Source organism: Manacus candei, unplaced genomic scaffold (genome assembly GCF_025592945.1).
Source record: "Manacus candei isolate 608988 ecotype Guabito, Panama unplaced genomic scaffold, ASM2559294v1 h1tg000126l, whole genome shotgun sequence".
NCBI lineage: Eukaryota > Metazoa > Chordata > Aves > Passeriformes > Pipridae > Manacus > Manacus candei.
In genome coordinates, this window is record NW_026138174.1 from 1,871,797 (window position 1) to 1,888,778 (window position 16,982).

General features: G+C 44.0%; 1 protein-coding gene across 2 annotated transcripts in view; it reads right to left on the bottom strand.

Annotated features, from left to right (window-relative positions):
- Nucleotides 1–16,685, bottom strand: part of ABCG1 (ATP binding cassette subfamily G member 1) — a 54,051-nt gene extending 37,366 nt beyond the window's left edge. Inside the window, exons 1-2 of one of the 2 annotated variants that reach the window (XM_051770808.1) lie at nt 16,560–16,685; nt 13,372–13,615 (exon numbers count right to left, since the gene is read on the bottom strand). In XM_051770808.1, coding sequence (XP_051626768.1) covers nt 13,372–13,615; nt 16,560–16,601 — 286 coding nt within the window. In that variant the 5' untranslated portion in view covers nt 16,602–16,685. Of the gene's footprint in view, nt 1–13,371; nt 13,616–16,020; nt 16,467–16,559 lie in introns of those variants that run through there. The other variant, XM_051770809.1, reaches the window with a different exon arrangement.
- Between the last annotated feature and the right edge of the window lie 297 nt (nt 16,686–16,982).

Consider the following 16,982-nt stretch of genomic DNA (forward strand, 5'->3'; position numbering starts at 1 on the left):
CAGGAGGGACCATCTTCTAAAACACAGTAGGCAACTCACACAGATCACGAGATGGATTAGTGCCAGTGTGGCTAGCAAAAAAGAAAGTGCCAATACAGTTCTTATCAGCTCTATCCCACTCCCCTCATCCCTGTGAAGAAGAGACCACGGAGCACTCCCGCTCACACCTCCGAGATGTGTCAGGTGTAAGGGGTACCCAGTCTGGATCCTCCCAAGGCTGACAATATCCTCACCAGCCCTTTCCCTTCCACCCCCAAGGTGCTAAGAGAAGGCAAATGGAAAGTTTCTAGCCCCCAAGAAAATCTGCCAGAAGAACATCTCTGCCACATTCCTGTTCCTTGCACCGTTCTCTTGCTGGCTCTTCCAAATCAAAGCACATCTCTGTTTGTCTGCATAAAACCTTGGTATTTTCCTTTTGCACCCCAAGATACACAACTCCTTCCAGTTTTCATCAGCAAACCACTGTTCAAACAAACAGAAGTAGCACTCGTTTATCTGGCACATAAGCATACTCTCCTTTACACCCAGCAGGAAAGCAAGTTGCAATAATGCTCAGCTATGTAAAGAAAGAAATTCAGACAATGATGTCAACGGTTATAAACAACCCAAATTGCCCAAACAGGTATGAATTGGACCCACCACTAACACATATGAGAGCTCCAACCCATTCTTTCCTACAACTTCTAAAGAAAACAGGAACAAAGCACAAACAATATGATTACGAGAGAAATGACTGAGAATAGAAAATTACTCAGCTTATGTAATGTAATAAGTCCCTATTGAAAAGCATCCACAAAATGCTGTCTTTTCTTTATACCATTCTTTACACCACTGGCACTCAGGTAGATAAAACAGCTTCCATTTTACAGTCATTTTTTCTGCTATTTTAGCCTGTTATGCTGTTAATCCAGTAGCAACAGACCTGAACCACTTCTAAGCAACTGATACTCTTCTGCTTTTCATTTAAAAGAAATAAGGTTGTTGCTGCTTTCCTATAATTACATCATCTTGTCACTACAAAGGAGGAGGAGGAGGAATATACACCTCTATAAAAATGTTATCTTCAAAATATTCGTTATAGTGATACACAGCCAGTTTTTGTACATAAATAAACATATCTGAGTGTATGGGTGTATACATACATCTATATATATGAAAACAGAGATAACCTGTATGTTTATATACTCACACACTTATATTTACAGGTATCTGTATGGAGATATTAAATATAATATTGAACATGAATTGGACGTTGCCTGCTGACACATTTCCACCACCGTATAAACATTCTTTGCACTCTCTCACTTGTAATGGTGAATATCTGGACAGGAGTTGGAATCCAAGCCAGGGCAAGTTTTCTTAGATTAAAACTTGGTGATGGGAGGGAGTGGGGGAAAAACGGCCTTTGATTTATGACAGTGGTAGCCTAAAGTCTATTTGGCCCAAAGAGCATATTGGTGGCATTCAACACTAACATTTAAAATGAACTGCACTGGCTTCTATATATTTTAGAATGCAGTTTTAGCAGTAAAACATACAAATAAATGAAAAACTATCTTCTGGTATTAGGCCATACTCTTCCTTCAGCAAGATTTATTCATTTCAGAGAGTTTATATCAGGAATGAATTTGGTTCAAAATGTTCTATCATAAGACAACAGTCCTGGCAGAATGCTGATACCTGTTCCTTGGGTAAACTCCATCCAATATGCCACTGCAGTGATTTCAAGGTTCACTTGGCCCTGTACTTTTAAAGCAATATAGTATGAATGTCTGAGATGAATTGTAGGTTGGCTTTGAAGTTATTTTTATTTACTGCAGAATGTGTGCCACCTTTTATCCCAATTCACTTTGCTTGGGGAGCTTATTTTTACTGCCTGCCAATAGGAATCAAATGCTGAGTGCTAAAATGTCATATCCATGCCCTATATGGGGCAGGTTGCTTTATTTTTATTTGTTTGTTTGGTTTTATAATGTGCACGTGGTATATTTGGAATATATGGGATTCAGGAGACCAGTGCTAATGCTTCTCTTTGGAGATTAAAGGGTAAATATTATAAGTATCATTATGTATATTCTTAAGTTTCATCTTTCTTTTGGTGTCCTCAGGTGTCAAACTACCACTGGACAAGACATAACCATTCTTTATGAACACTAAGCCTTACAGTAATCCCAGGGTTCATGGGCTTGTGACTACTTCAGGTAATGCATTTCTCCTTGAGGTTTACATCATCTTTCTCCCAGACAAGAAATCAAGCAGTCAACCCCCTTCAGCAGTGTCTGTCAAGCTCCTCTGACTGTTTTTGATATAGCAGCTCACACATACTGTCACAACTCAGCCTTTAAGACAGCAGAACCTGATTTATTATAATCACAAGTGGCAGCAACTCGATCCCCCATTTGCAGTTACTCACAACTTCCCTAAAACTTTCACATAAGAGGGTAAAAAATGTGCCAATGTGAATTTCACTTCTATGATGATATATAACACAGGGAAACTTTCCGTGAGCTCAAAAAAAGGACTGCCAAGCCTTACTTTTTCATTTGTTTTCAAAAACAAAGCTTAAAAAAAAAAATTGAATCAGCCAAGAAGGTCTAAAATGGTCTTTACTCAGTTATGAGATTAAAAGCACCAAGCCTACAAACTTACCCAGTGCAAACACAGCCCCCTGAATCAGCCACTCTGAAGATGCTCCAAGGAAAAGGACTGGACTGCTGTTCCTGGAGGAAAGCCCACCAAGATGTGTCTAAATGGGGATTAAAGGGGCCAGACACATGTGAAGGGGTGGTTGGTCAGCACACCTGTCTGACCAAGATCCTAAACACTGCAATCCAACTTGCACTCCTGCTATACACTATTCCCAACTTTCTACTGTGTGAATGCACTCACTGCTGTGAGCTCATGTGCATAAAATATCAGTGGTGAGTAGCAGAAGTTTTCACATCAGCTGCTGGAGTGAGAGGTTGCAAACCTGAGGGCTTGTAGGTCCAGGTACCACTAACAGAAAGGGACCAGAGCCCAGGCTAGTGTTTGGATGGACAGAGTGTCCAAAACACACTGGTGGAGAGATCTGCCTTGTCTGGGGGTGTGTGTGTGCAGCCCACAAGCTGCCAGAGGAGAGGAATGGTCCCAAAGCCCCACAACTTCTTGGGAAGAACTCACAGTTCTGATTACAAAACAGACCCGACCCAATGGTTTTCCAAAAACGTCTCCCATCAATCACCTGCACACTTCATATCTATGTACTGTCAATTTGTTCCTCTGGGACAAATTCTCCTTCAAGTAATTCTTCAAGACTCAGAGTCAAAATGAAAACCCAGGGGAATAACTCTTCATGGCCAGCTGTGCACAGATGTGTCCCTCTGCACTGTCCTTGCCTTTCTGACTCCTACATTTCTCTTCTGGCAGCATATGACCTTCACCTCTCTGAGTGGAGACAGAAGAGAAACTCAGTCCCAGCCAGCCACCCAAAGACTTCAGCTCCATGAGCCTCAAATAACTATTTTAGATAATCAGGCCTTGATATTCATATGCAATAATCTGGTAGAAGCTTGTGGTTTTTTGACCCAGAAAAAATAACTCCCTTCCTCTAATAGCAAATTTAGCTTCAATCCCCTTTCTTTTAATTGTGTACTCATTTACCAATTCCAGCCCTGTCATGCTGGTGTTATTAGAGTGCTTAAATTCCAAAGCACTTAAGGTAATAACTGGATCATGACAAAAAAAAAATTATACTAGCCATGCTCTGTTGGTGCAGCCTCATCCACTTGACTGCTTCCACAAGAACAAAACAGATGCAACAGGACAGAATTTAACTCCATTGTTTGGCAAGGGCATTAAAACCTTCTGATTTTTTTCTTTAAATTTATCTTTACCGGGTGCATGACTTCACTTGAAACTACTTTCTTCTCCTGTGTGGTATAAAAGCCTACCCTCTAAAGATCAGCAAGAGACAGAGCACGGGTCCATTCTCATTCCCCCAGGAACCTGACCACTGCATGTTCTATCTTCTCCTCTCTCCCGTAGCAGATGTACTGCAATTATAAACAACATTTGTCATTAATCTAAACACGCTAAGCAGGAAGAAATATGATTCTTACACAAAAGATGTAGGCTGTAGATGCTAGATGAGAAGCAGATGGTAAATTAGCTTGTAAAGCCAAGGTCTCTGCCATTTATTTTTACTTGGAACAGATACATAACAAAAAAAAAATGGACAAAGAACAAGAGGTTAACTCCATCTGACTATTATGTAATTCCAGATAGTTCTGCCTGATAAGAATTTGGATGGCTTCAGCCCTATACCCTCTGAAGAGAATTAAGTCTTCAGAGCACATCTGTTTCTTCCCCTGAAATCAGCAAAGTCTAAATGAACTGGAAATGAGAATACAAGCCCAACAGCGACAAGAAAGAAAAGTCCAATCAGGAAATGCAGTTGCACAGGTTCCCACAGCGTGACTCAAGACATATTGCAGCATCTCCAGCCACGCCATTTCCTAGACAGAATTATTTTGTCCCCGTTCCAGAGACACTTACACGGGACTAGTTCTTCCGGATTTTATGCCACCACTTACATTCTGATCAAATATTCATTCTAAAATCATCTAAGAGACTAAGTGTCCAAAGGCCAAATTAAGCTCAAATGTCTGCACTGAAGCACATAATTCACAAGGGAGCCACTTTCAAAGATCTGAATCATCATTAATGAGGTATTTCCACAGGCCTCCTGATGTTTGTAGGAAGCTATTGAGATTCAAACAGCCACTGAAAACCACCAAAACTGGCCCTTTATGCATGTGCTGTTACCTCTTGCCATCATCCTTGGGGATGAACAAGTCAAAGGATTGGTTGAAAAGGGAAGTAATTCTTCCATACATGTTGTATTATATGTTCTTTTCATGAAGTTGGTAAAAAAGTGATTACATTTGGACAATTTGAGGACCCTCAGTCTTCCCATTTCCTATTCAACACAGACTTTGATATCAAGAAGAACATGCCTATAAGGTTCGGTCCTTGGCTTGGTGAGGAGGGCTTTGCCAGTCCTCGGCACCAAAGCTGTACTTGCAAACTGCCTTCACACCAGAGAACCAAGTTTTCCACATGGCACAGTCTAAGTAAGGGCTGGTGGATTTGCTGCCCTCTGTACCAATGTTAACCAAAAATTGCTAACTTCTAGGTTCAAATCTTGCACAGTGGATAGGCAATCTGAACTACTAATGCCTCAGTTTTTTGCTGTCCCAAAGCTTTTGACAGAGAAAAAAGATGTTGTGCAGAAGCCTCTGATACAAGATTTGGTCATATTAAATGCACGTGACGTCTTTTGGAAGGAATACCTAAAAAAAGAGGGGCATTTTGTCATCTTACATGGATGTCATGTTTCAACAAGGTCTTTCATTAAAGCTCTTAAATAAATTAACCTGACAGGAAGGTAGATGGTCGGTTCTCAAATAAATGAGAAAGCAGATAGAGCTACAGGAAACAAAAGAGTAGGAGTCAGTGGTCAACCAGTGAAGCAAGTTTACCCCTGAGCCTCAGGGAATTATGTGGTGTTCACCCTACTGCTGAATGGTTTGAAAAAGCAAGGCAAAGAACGAGGTGACAGCATGAACACAAAAGGTTCAGAGAGCAAGGGAATGATTTTACGAAAATAAAATCCAGTGAGAGCTAGAGCTAGGATACACAGAGATACCAACCTAGATGAGGAAACCTCTGAGCTGCAGGTTGTGGGAACCTGCAGAAACACTGCTGCACACCTGCCTGCATTTGATTTGAACTCTTCCCCACACACTCAGCTCTGCCTGCTGTCAGAGGAGCGATATATGGCAAGCTGACCAAAACTCCCACCTTGTATTTGTCAAAAACTCAGTCTCAGCTTGGACATATATCCTTATGCCCCTCAGCAGAGGCAAGTCACAGAGGTTCTAGGGGTAAACCATGCCTAAGGCGTTTAGGTCTTGCCCCAGGGATGTTCATTTTGAGAATGAACAGCCACTCTTCAGTTGGCAATGCTTTAATTTTAAATCCAACCATGTGCTCAGCTACCATGCAGATTTTGCTGGGATTCTCCTTGCATGTTGTTTTGTGTGTAAGTTTTGAGATCTTAATTGTAATAGCAAGGTTAAACACTGTTTTCTAACAGAGGACAAAGGTACCCATCAGTTTAATGGACACAGCAGTGAATTACAAAGCAGTTGAGGTTCTGTCACATTTTGAGTAGAATCATGTTCCCTGTCTTCCCAAAGCCAGCCAGCTTACCTACAAGAACAATGCTACAGGGAAGTGTGAAGCAATTAATTTCTTAGAGAATACAGAGCTGAACTCTGAGGTATTAAAACCCCTGTGAACAAAAGATCTGCCCTAGTAAGCTGGTTAAGCTTAGACCCCACGGACTTCGAGAAAGCACTTTTTCAAAATGGCATGTGAATACACAACAAAAAATAAACTTGAATGGCATTTTCACTCGAGCTAGTTTCTATTCTTGTCTGCTTTTGTGATTTCTCTTTCCTTTTAGGGAGGTTATGGAGAACTGTGATCAACCATGTGATGTCTGAAGGCTTCAATTGCAAAATGAGTTTTGCTTCATCTTCCTTCAGACTTCTTCAGACTACGGAAGCCAAAGCCTACTTTGAAATGAGAAAAAAGCACCCCGAGATTGTGGTGCACTCCATCTCTACCTCCGCAACACCTCGAGCAAGACATGACTGCCTATGGGCAGAGGACAGCAAAGCATTTCATCAAATCCCACTCAGCACACAGAAAGTTGTAGTGGAAGGCTGTCAGGGTGAGTTACAGCCAGCCCCCAACACACAGTTACTGGGAGATGGAAACAGCAGAGACCACAGCTCAGACTCCCAACAGCTCGCCATCACCACTTCCTGCCATATAAATTCTGAAATGTTTTAGTTGCTCTCTCTCTCTTTCTCTCTCTAAAACTTCCTTCCTCAGTCACAAGTTTTCACAACAGGTGGTTAATAAAATTTATTGTATTAAAACACGAACTAGAATTAAAAACAGTCAGGTCATTGTCATGTTTACTTTTAATAAACAATACAGCAAGGAGAAAGAAGAAAAATAGGTTCTACTCCCACAAAGACTCAGTGACCAAAAATCACTGAGTCAAACTCAGACACATTTCCAGGCCCAAAAAAAACCCCAAATGAACAAACAAAAAACCCAAACCCCAACAAAGCCAAACCCACAATAACAACGGGTTCTGTTTGGAGGAAAATAAGTAATGCTGAAGTAAGGTCTTACTCAGCTGGGAAAGAGGAGAAGGATCAGACAAAGGGGTTGACCAAGATTTATTCCCAATAACCTCTATTTTATACAACCCATGCTATGAGGAGTTATATATCACTTAATAAAACACTGTGAACTATTCCAGCAACAGTGACTACTCAGTATATTTTTACCACCTTGAGACAGCTTAAGTGTTAAAAAGAAAAACTGCACGGATTTTATCAAGGTTGAAACGCGCGCTTAGAAATCCTCCGCTAAAAAATCGCGTTTTCTTTTTATTTTCTCTAATATTTTAAGCCACCGAAAAAGAATAGTTGGTCACACACAGTAGCTGGCCACAGAGATTTTTACTAGGGTTGCAGCCTAACTTGCTTATTCTTTCCGACATATGGATCTCAATTTGCATACAGGCATCTCTCCGAGATGATGAAAGCACGGGGTCTCTCTCAGACAAAGCAGGCGAAAAAAAAAAACAAATGGTCGAGAACAATACAACCCATCTGTCAGAGGCAGGCGAGGAGGGGGAAAAAACAACAAAAAAAAAAAAGAAAAAGAAAAAAAAAAAAAAACCAACACCAAAAACCCCCAAACCCTGCTTTCGGAAAGTGGGTTTAGCTCTGCATCTTTTCCTTCCTCCCATCTTAGCAACAGAGCCTGGAGCAGCCAACCAGGCTGGCGCGGGTTACTGCAGTGCATTGCCCGCCAGTAACCGCGCCGGGCTCGCCCGGAGCGGGCATGCGGCACCTCTACCGCAGTGCACCTGCCACGGATGAGGACAGGCTTTTTCCGACTCCTCCAGCAAGGATTAGCAAATAATTTAGGGCAAATCCCTCCCTGCCGCCCACCCCCCCCCCTCCCCAGCCTCTCCTTTTCGTTTGGGTCTTTGGATAACTCCGGAGCAGGGGGTGTGAAATCTTTTAAATGAAGTCACAGAAAGGATGCTGATGATGCTGATGCTGGGGAAAAAAAAAAAAAGCCCCAACTAAATAGAAAGAAACGGGTCTGTCCGAGTGCATGTACCAGAACTAATTCGTGAGGCAGCACCGAGGCAAATCAGCAAAACCCAGGCTGTTTAAATCTCTGCTGATGATTTGACAGCGGCTGAAGTTTCCATCTTATGCAGGGAATAGCATTAACATAATACACAGCCCTCCGAGCTGAAATGCAGGGATCTCGCTGTTCCGATGACACTATCTCGGACTGTGATGGCCACTTTTCACAGCTCAGGAATACCAAACAACCTGCCAAAGACTCCGTGCTTCCCCACCGGACACGAGGGAGCCATCCAGGATAAGCCCGGTCCCTCATTCCTCTCCTGCCACTCCTGAATCTCAAAGCCACGAAACAACAACCTTGACAGAAAAGACAGCACCCCTCCAGCTGACTGCTTCCACGGGGTTTGAGCCATTAGCACAAACCCAAAATAACAAGAAATAGCACATTTTTTTCTGCTGACCATGAATTTCTGTGTCGGTACCAAACCCACTCCATAGAAGCGCCCGGCTGGATTGTGACCGGCTGAATCCCGCTCCCTCCGAGGTTACTAAAGACCAAATCCTAGCAGAACTTACTCTTGAACGCAGCACAAATGAGTCATTACAGTCCTAAAAATAACAACGGAGAAATTTCCAACTAAAACGTTGCCTAATTAACCATGAATACTGACAAGTGGGGGGGGGGGGGGAGGAGAAGGGGAAAAAAAAAAAAGAAATCCCTGAGTTGTTGTGGAGTTTTGAAAGCAAATTTATTACTACTTTCTTCCCGAGTGCACTCGAGTTCTATAGGAAGAATATTTCCATTTCCATCCTGTATTATAGCAAAATCACCTAGAAATAATAGAAGAAATTTCCTTTGCTGGGTATATAGAACATATGTATCTTTTTTAGGTAAAGCTGAATGAATTTGACCAAGACGGAAAGCTCCAAAGTACTTTTCCTGCCCTCTTTGTATGTAGGTCTATACATAATTCATCCACAAATCACAATTCAGATTACTTTATGGTGCCTTTAACAAAAATGGTAGAAACCTGAGGCATTGACTTTTCTATGAAATCCCCCTGCAAACAGTTTTCAGGCAGTCCTAGTACTAAAACCTACAAGTCTCTAATTTTTCTATGAACTGGTAAAACCAATCTAGGTTTCTGTGGTTTGCATTTCAAACTGCAGTTTAAACAAACAGCTCAGAAGCCAAGATAAGACCCACTTTCATCTCTTTCTCAGGCCTTACATAAATGGCTTTGTTATGAGACAGTAAAACTTTTGGTCACATTTTGTTCTGAAACTCTGCAGATCTTGCTCTTTCCATATTTAAGGAGCCACACTGGATCTAACATAAGACTCTCATTTTTCTCTTCACCTCCAGGCCAGCTGGCTCCCTTGTCCTAAAAGAAAGGAGAAGGCATTCTTGGACTAACTAATCTTACAACAGTTACTCCAGGAATCCTGCACCTTTCTTAAATAAATCCTGAAACTCGCTGACCCACAGGAAACCCCCAGAAAATGCTTGAGCAAGGACTGAGACACATTTTCAGTTATGGAAGATCCTTAACCTGATCTGGATCAAGTCACTTAAAAATCCTTCAAAACTAAAGAAACAGTTTGACTCTGTTGACTGGTTCCCTAAAAGCTTTATGGGGAAAACGCCAAAGTCATCTGAGACCTTCTGAAACTTTCACCTCTGTCAGCTTTTCCAAATTCCCATACAGGAGCAACAGCTCCTCCTGAATGGAATGGGTCACATACCATTCCATCGAGTTTTGATCTAGGACTGACCTGCCACCTTCCTTCCCTGTAAATGCCCCTGACCACAAGAGGAATTACACCAGGAATGAATCAGCTCCAGAGTCACACCAATCTTTGCTATGAATTTGATAAAACACCATGAGCAGAGAGGCATTTATCACATAAACCTTAGAATCAAAATGCCCCTCCCTCCTTTACAAGAGAAAAAGAGATTCAATAGATAAATTAGGCATTTAAAGGCTGACACATAAATCAATGAAAAATTCTAATTTGAAGTCTACTACAGCTTATTTAGCTTCTTTCTTGTTGACAAGCAATGCAAATTCACCTTTCTTTGTGCTTTTAATGAAAAGTAAATGACATGACATACCATGAGTTTCATTGTTCTGAACAATCAAGCTAAGTACAGAACAGAGTGGCAGCACTACTAATTATTCCTCCTTTTGTTAATCTGGAGCCTAACCTTAACATCATTTTGCAATACCATCTTTACTGAAGGGAGTTGCTCTTTAGCTGAATTCCTCTCCAACACTCTGGCAGGAATCAGCTTTGTAAGGAAACTATGCTTCTGCCTTTGTGATCCAACACTCTTGAAGGGGTTTAACTAATTCATTACAGTCATGGAGAATGATGTAGAAATAGTATTTTTTTTCCCCAAGCTCCATTTCAGAATAGAAACACCATTAATTTAAAAGGCACATTTTTGAAACAGCTTCCCTTATCGCTTCTTACCACAACCAGCACTCAAGAACAATGTGAACTGAGACATCTCCCTTTTTTTTTTTTCCCAACTTATGCACACAATTTTACTTCAGTTGCATTTCCTATACTGGACTGTCCTAGTGTTTTCTGCTCCTCTTCTCATAAAAAAGTGAATTCAAACATTTCACATCACATCACTGAGAGAGACTTTTAGCACAGGGAATCCACAAGGAGTGTAGAACTATGACCACCACCAGTGTTAGGAGGCCCACTATTGCCCTTCTGTTGAGCAGTGGCAGATTAAAACCCACTGAAAAGTCCCATTTTCCCACTGGAGGAGAGACCAGTATAAGGCATTCAGAACAGTTTTACATGCAATGCATTAATCTACAAATCCATCAGTTTGAAACAGAGAATATCCCAAATTGCATACACAGAAAAAAATTTACTTGCAGAATCACTAAAACAATTCAAGGAATCTGATAGTTTGGGCCTTACCTTCACTGGAGACTATTCAGGCAATTCAATTTTCTTTTCTAGAATGAAAAATCTCCTCTATTAAGACCAATATATTGAGTTTCTTCAGCTGTTCTTCGTAGGCCCCCTGAATAATTTTTTACCTCTCTGACAGACCCTTTCCAGTTTCCCAATATCTCTGTGGATCTGGAGGGCCCAACACTGGGTACAATATCCCAGTTGTGCTCTCACTGATGCCAGGAAAGATAACAACTTGGCTCCACCTGGCCATGGCCTCCAAAGGCAGTATATTATATAGTTTATCTTACTGGCAATGAGAGCACACTTTGGTTCACAGTCACTTGGCATGGAGTGTAGACCTCCCAAAGCTGTTTTAGGTCCTTGTCAAGAAGAAGAATGCCAAGCCCTGCTGGCAGACACAACCTCACAGCCCCTCTGAGGGTGCCCTTGGTGGGCCCAGGAAGGACACACGGTGAGGAGAGAATATGAACCCCTGCACACAGACAGCTAGAAAAGTTTAATCTCCTCTTTCAAACCTAAGTGTAGTGACACAGTCATAGCCATACTCTAGAGCTAAATACCTCAACAGGTCATTTTCAGCAGCAGGACATTTTGCCAGGACGTGCCATTCAGTTCAAGCCAAGTCAAGGCATGTCAGCAAATGTGAACAAAGAACCCCCTCAATCATTTCTGGCCAGTGAGAAAGACATCCAGTTAGATATCTCAAGCTTTTAAATCTCACACGAGACATCTTGGCCTTGCTCCATTTCGACGTTTGAGTTCATTCTGATAAGATAAAACATAATTTTGAATGCACCAAAGTTGCTGCCAAACCAATTGTTCTCCTATGGACAGCATGGCTCCATGCAATTTTAATAGATAAATAAAAGATGGCCAGTGTGTGTACATACAGTTCTGATGTTGAAAAACCCATTAAAGCATGAAATCTGCAGATCCTTCAACAAATGAACAATTGTATGCACAGGCTGTCCATGTACAGTAGCACTTTCATGGCAACAGCTCCAGTGTTTTTCATACCACACATTTTTAGACCATTAAGGCCTTGATGTTGTGATAATGACACAATTTCCAGACAGCAGCAATGTACTTTGTGAAACAATTTCAAGTGTAATGTTTAAGCCACTGGATTTATAGATGCAGAGCCTGTGCAGGTATGAAGTATGGCTCAGGTGAGCAGTCCATTGGCAGGGGCTTATCTCTTAAAAGAACTAAAGCACACAACCATACCAGTTTACATTACTGAGAGAGAATTCCTCAAGGAAGAGCAATTATGCCATTTAGTACACAAAATTCTCCCACAGATTTCAATAGTTTCTCTTGGGCATACTTCTTTTCACTAGCAGGAATTTACTGCACGACCTAGTTTTCCTTTCAGAGATGACTAGTCACATGCACACACAAAACCCAAAAACTCTCTAGGAAACACAAGGCTACACAAAGCAAGTGAAGGTATAAAAAGGAATGGATGCCAAGCCCGGGAGAAACGACAGAGCCACCTTACATCCACCTTTCAGAGATGGAACTGACCAATGGCATATCAAGAACAGAGCTGAATATGCCCTTCTTACTCCCAATGCTTCTCTTCCTGAAGATGCTCCCAGTATCTGTATCATTTTGGTACACCCTGTGTTGTAGGCTGTGAACTCTTTGCTGTGTATATCAGCAAAGGAGGTAGCAAAAGAGCATTTTTGTCTTTGACTAAACCTCAGGATTCAGTCCTAGCAAGAGCCAGTGATTCCATCAGTTAAAAGGAATTATCAGCTCAGAGAGATCCCTCGTAGAACACCAAGAGGCACGGATGGGCTGACATTCCTACAGCTCAAAGCATTTATTTCCAAGCTCAGCATTTTAAGAAAATGTTTTTTATCCTGGTGTCAGATGCCTTCTGAAATTCTGAGATACTCGCTGTTCTGAAGGAGTACTGAAAAAAATAACCATTTCACAAAACAGCCAGTTGCAAGAGTAAAAGAAAAAAGCCTCCTCTTTCCCCCCCACCCCCATCTTTAAACTGCTGCATATTCTACCCACCCTCAACAATAAATTGTAGACATGCAAGATCACAGGACAGATATTTGGCAGCACAGCAATACCATATTTACTTCAGATACTTTAGAATTGGGAGGCAGAAATAAGCAGTTGTACAAACTGCTGCATCTACAGTTTCTTGTAGATGAAGCACTGTCTTCCTCACCTTTCTTCCTCCACCACGGCCCTTCTTGGATGGAGTAGGACAGTTCTTTAAACTCAATGTTCACGGCTGGTCTGCGGGGTAGGTAGGAGAAGCGGTGAGCCTCTGTCAGAGCATTGTCCACCTTTTTTAAGTGTCCATTCATGAGCCGGATGTCTTGGGTGTCTGTGCCGTTGGAGACCACTTCGTCCACCGAAACACACACCGACTTCGGCTCGGCCATGGTGCACCCGGAACTGCTGCCGTTCTGCAGGGAAGGTGGAGAGAGCTCAAAGGCTTCTGTTTAGGAACACACTTCAAACCCCCCTGCACTAGAAGAATTATGATCTAAATAACACCAGAATCCAGCACAGTAACGCGCTGAAAGGCGAAAGAGGAATAAAGTAAAACAATCTTTTGTTTGTTCTGCCTGAGCATTGATAGAAGAGGTGAAAGAGCTCTTGCAGCACACAGTTCCTTTAGAACCAGTTTCCCTTTTAGGCCTTGCACCAGATTAATACATTTATAAGTTCAGTTCCCATTGTATTTGGTTTCTCATGCACTCAAAGAATTTGGTTCTAGTTACTCTGGTTCCAGGGCTTGTATTGGGACAGAGCCGAAGGGGGAAGGGAGTTGGGTGAACAATTATTTGTGCAGACCTTTCAAAAGACAGCCACTCAAAAAGTCTAAGAGCTCTTGTTCCTCTGGATCAGAATATACTCTGCAAATGTGAAATGTGTTTTATTTCTGCAAATTTTTAAATGCACTATTTTATGCCTTATTTGCTCCTGCACTGATGGTTCTGGAGACTTTGCAACCTGGAACAGTACAATTTCTTTTCTGGAGGTCTTTTAGGAAAGCACACAAGGCTTTCCACCCAAAAGCCTTGTGTGCTTTCCTTGTTTGATAGTGATCCCTAATGGAAATCTTATCAGCTACATAAACATATTAAACCCTGCTCCAGTACTTGCACAGCTGACACTGTAAGGTCAACTGTGCTCACAGCCATACCTTTGCTGTGCTTTGCCCATTACAGCACTCAGTGCAATTCCACTTGGCATTTTTTGGATTGAATCCCCTTCTCCTCCTCTCCTGACCTCTCATGACAAGGGCCTTTCAGCTGCCTTTCTTTTCTTTTTTTCACTATGCACACAAAATCTGGACTTCTTCCATTCCTTTTACCTTCACAGGTAACTTGCATCAATATCAACAGAATGTGTGTAAGGTCAAAAGCAAAACACTCATGAATTTTCTTCAGCTGAACATACTTTTGAAGAGTTCAGAGGCTCTTCACTGTCATCTGTTGTTTGGAGGGTGTCATAAGCAGGGCCCAACATCTGCACATTTGTCTATTAGAAAATTCAGTATTTTTAATGCGGATCTGTATTGGAAAAGACTTCTGTAGCTGGTCAGGATTTCCATGTTGGTCCATCTGCCCAACAATCTACATGTCCCCAAAGGTATCTCTTGGAAATCATATGTGCTGCACTACTTTTCAAGGCACTGGTGTTGGACACCCCCAAACAGAGCTGCAGGTCCTGCCACTGTTTCCCCCTCTTTGTCCTCCAATGCAACTAAGAAGTCACATTGCCTCCTCTTCACTGTGCCACTTCCATCCTCTCCCTCATGATTTCTGTCTTCTCATTTATGCTGCAAAAGCAGTGCAGCTCAGATCAGTCAACTTGTCATGAATGCTGATGAAAACATTAAAAAACAAACAGTCCTACATAATCACTGATGAAAAAAAGTAGTCCTACATAACCACTCTGCAGTTAGTGTCTTCACATTCATGCACAAGCACCAAGTTCTGGATGTAAAAATCAGCTCTGCTTAACACATTTTCCCAAGGAAAAGATTTTAGCTGTGCTCTCAACTTACTCAGAGGTCAGGTATCCAGTAACACTTACTCTCAATTTCTTAAACAGTTGACTGCAATGGTATGTAATTTGAACATAACAAGAGTAACGTGAAACATCTCAGAACTCAACAATTAAAGCAAGGAAACCTCCCTTTTCCCTAAAAACCAAGAGAAGGCGAGTTAACAATATTCTTCCCTGAATGTTTCCAAGGCTTACTTTGGCACTCATAAGCTGTTTTGTTCAGAGGAACCACTGACCACCTTCACGCATCAGAGGGAACACCCAAAAACTAACTCTCAACGAGCAGGTCACCTTGATTATTCAGGTGACAGTCAGAGCTCCTGCAGTTTGGATCAATTCAAACACCAAGCATCCTTTGGACAAGCTCCTTGTCTCTAACTACTTAATCATCCGGCAGTAGGAAGCCAGAGGCTTTTGCTACCGGGACAATAAACAATTTCAATCACTCGGTGGACAGAAATGCCTGTTGTCAGCAGCCTTTTGTCACACACCTGCCTCCTCTCCAGGGACCACCTGCTACGGGTGAGGGTCCCCCGAGCACCTGGCACGGCACCAGTGGCTCCCAATCGCTTGGAAAGAGACGACAACTAACTCCCTGACCAAGACACCCACGGACTTACCCGAGCCCTTCGTAAGGCACAGACACACCTGAACCCTCCGTATGCCCCAAACACCCGAACCCTCCGTGTGCCCCGAACACCTGCAGACCGCTGTGATGCTACAGCCCCGCATCCCCGACCCCTGCGCTCCAGGCACGCCGAGAGCGGCTGCTCCCCGCGACCCCTCCGCTCACCTCTCCGCTGCTTTTACACAGTTTTGGTTATTTCCCATGTAGTTTCGCGTCTCCCGTGAGGGGCCGGGCCGCTCGGGGCGCCCGGCGGGGACGGCAGAGCCCGCCCGGTCCCAGCGGCAGGAGGGTCCCGGGGGCTCCGCCCGGCCCGTCCCCCGCGGGCACCGCGCGTTATGCAAAGGTTACGGTCCCTCCGCAGATCCTCCGGGAAGCCGGCGGGGCGCAGCGGCGCAGGGAGCATGCTCGGCGATAATCCCCCCCGCCTTAGCTACAGACAGAGGTAACCAGCGGTCAAGTCCCGCCGTGCGCCGCCGGCCCCTCGCACACCCGCATCCCCTGTGCATCCCGCACCGCGCATCCTGCACCCCGCATCCCGCACGGGGACCCACCCGCCGGCCCCGCTTGCCACTCGGGGAGCGTCTCAGGAAGCGACTCGGGGATCGCCCCGCGGACCCCTCGCTCCACCCCCCCCCCCCCCCAAGCCCCGCACCCCTCGCCCCCCGCCCGCCCCTCGGAGGGAGAGAGGGCAGGGCGCGCCTTACCAAAGCGCTGCCCAGGGAGAAAGCCGCCATCAGACATGCCATGTGTCCCTCTGCCCGCCCGGCTGCCGGCGGAGGAGCCCTCGAGTGCCGCCTCTCCGCCCCGACTGGCTGCGGGAGGCGGGCAAGGATGGGGATGGGGATTGGGATGGAGATGGGGCCGCCTCCGTCCCGGACCGCCCCCGCCGCGGGGATGGGGAGAGCCGGGGGGTCGGGGAGCTCCTCCGCCCTGGGGAGGGTGGGCAGCGCGTCCACATCCAGCGTGTCCCCATCCGGCGTGTCCCCATCCCGCGGATGGACGTGGCTGTCCCTCAACCCAAACAGGCGGCAGACAATTGTGCAGGGGGCTGCGGACCGAAGGTCGCTCACCGGGACATGGGAAGCTCATGACAGGCACAGGTCGCCCTTCGCCCAGCTTCCCGATGG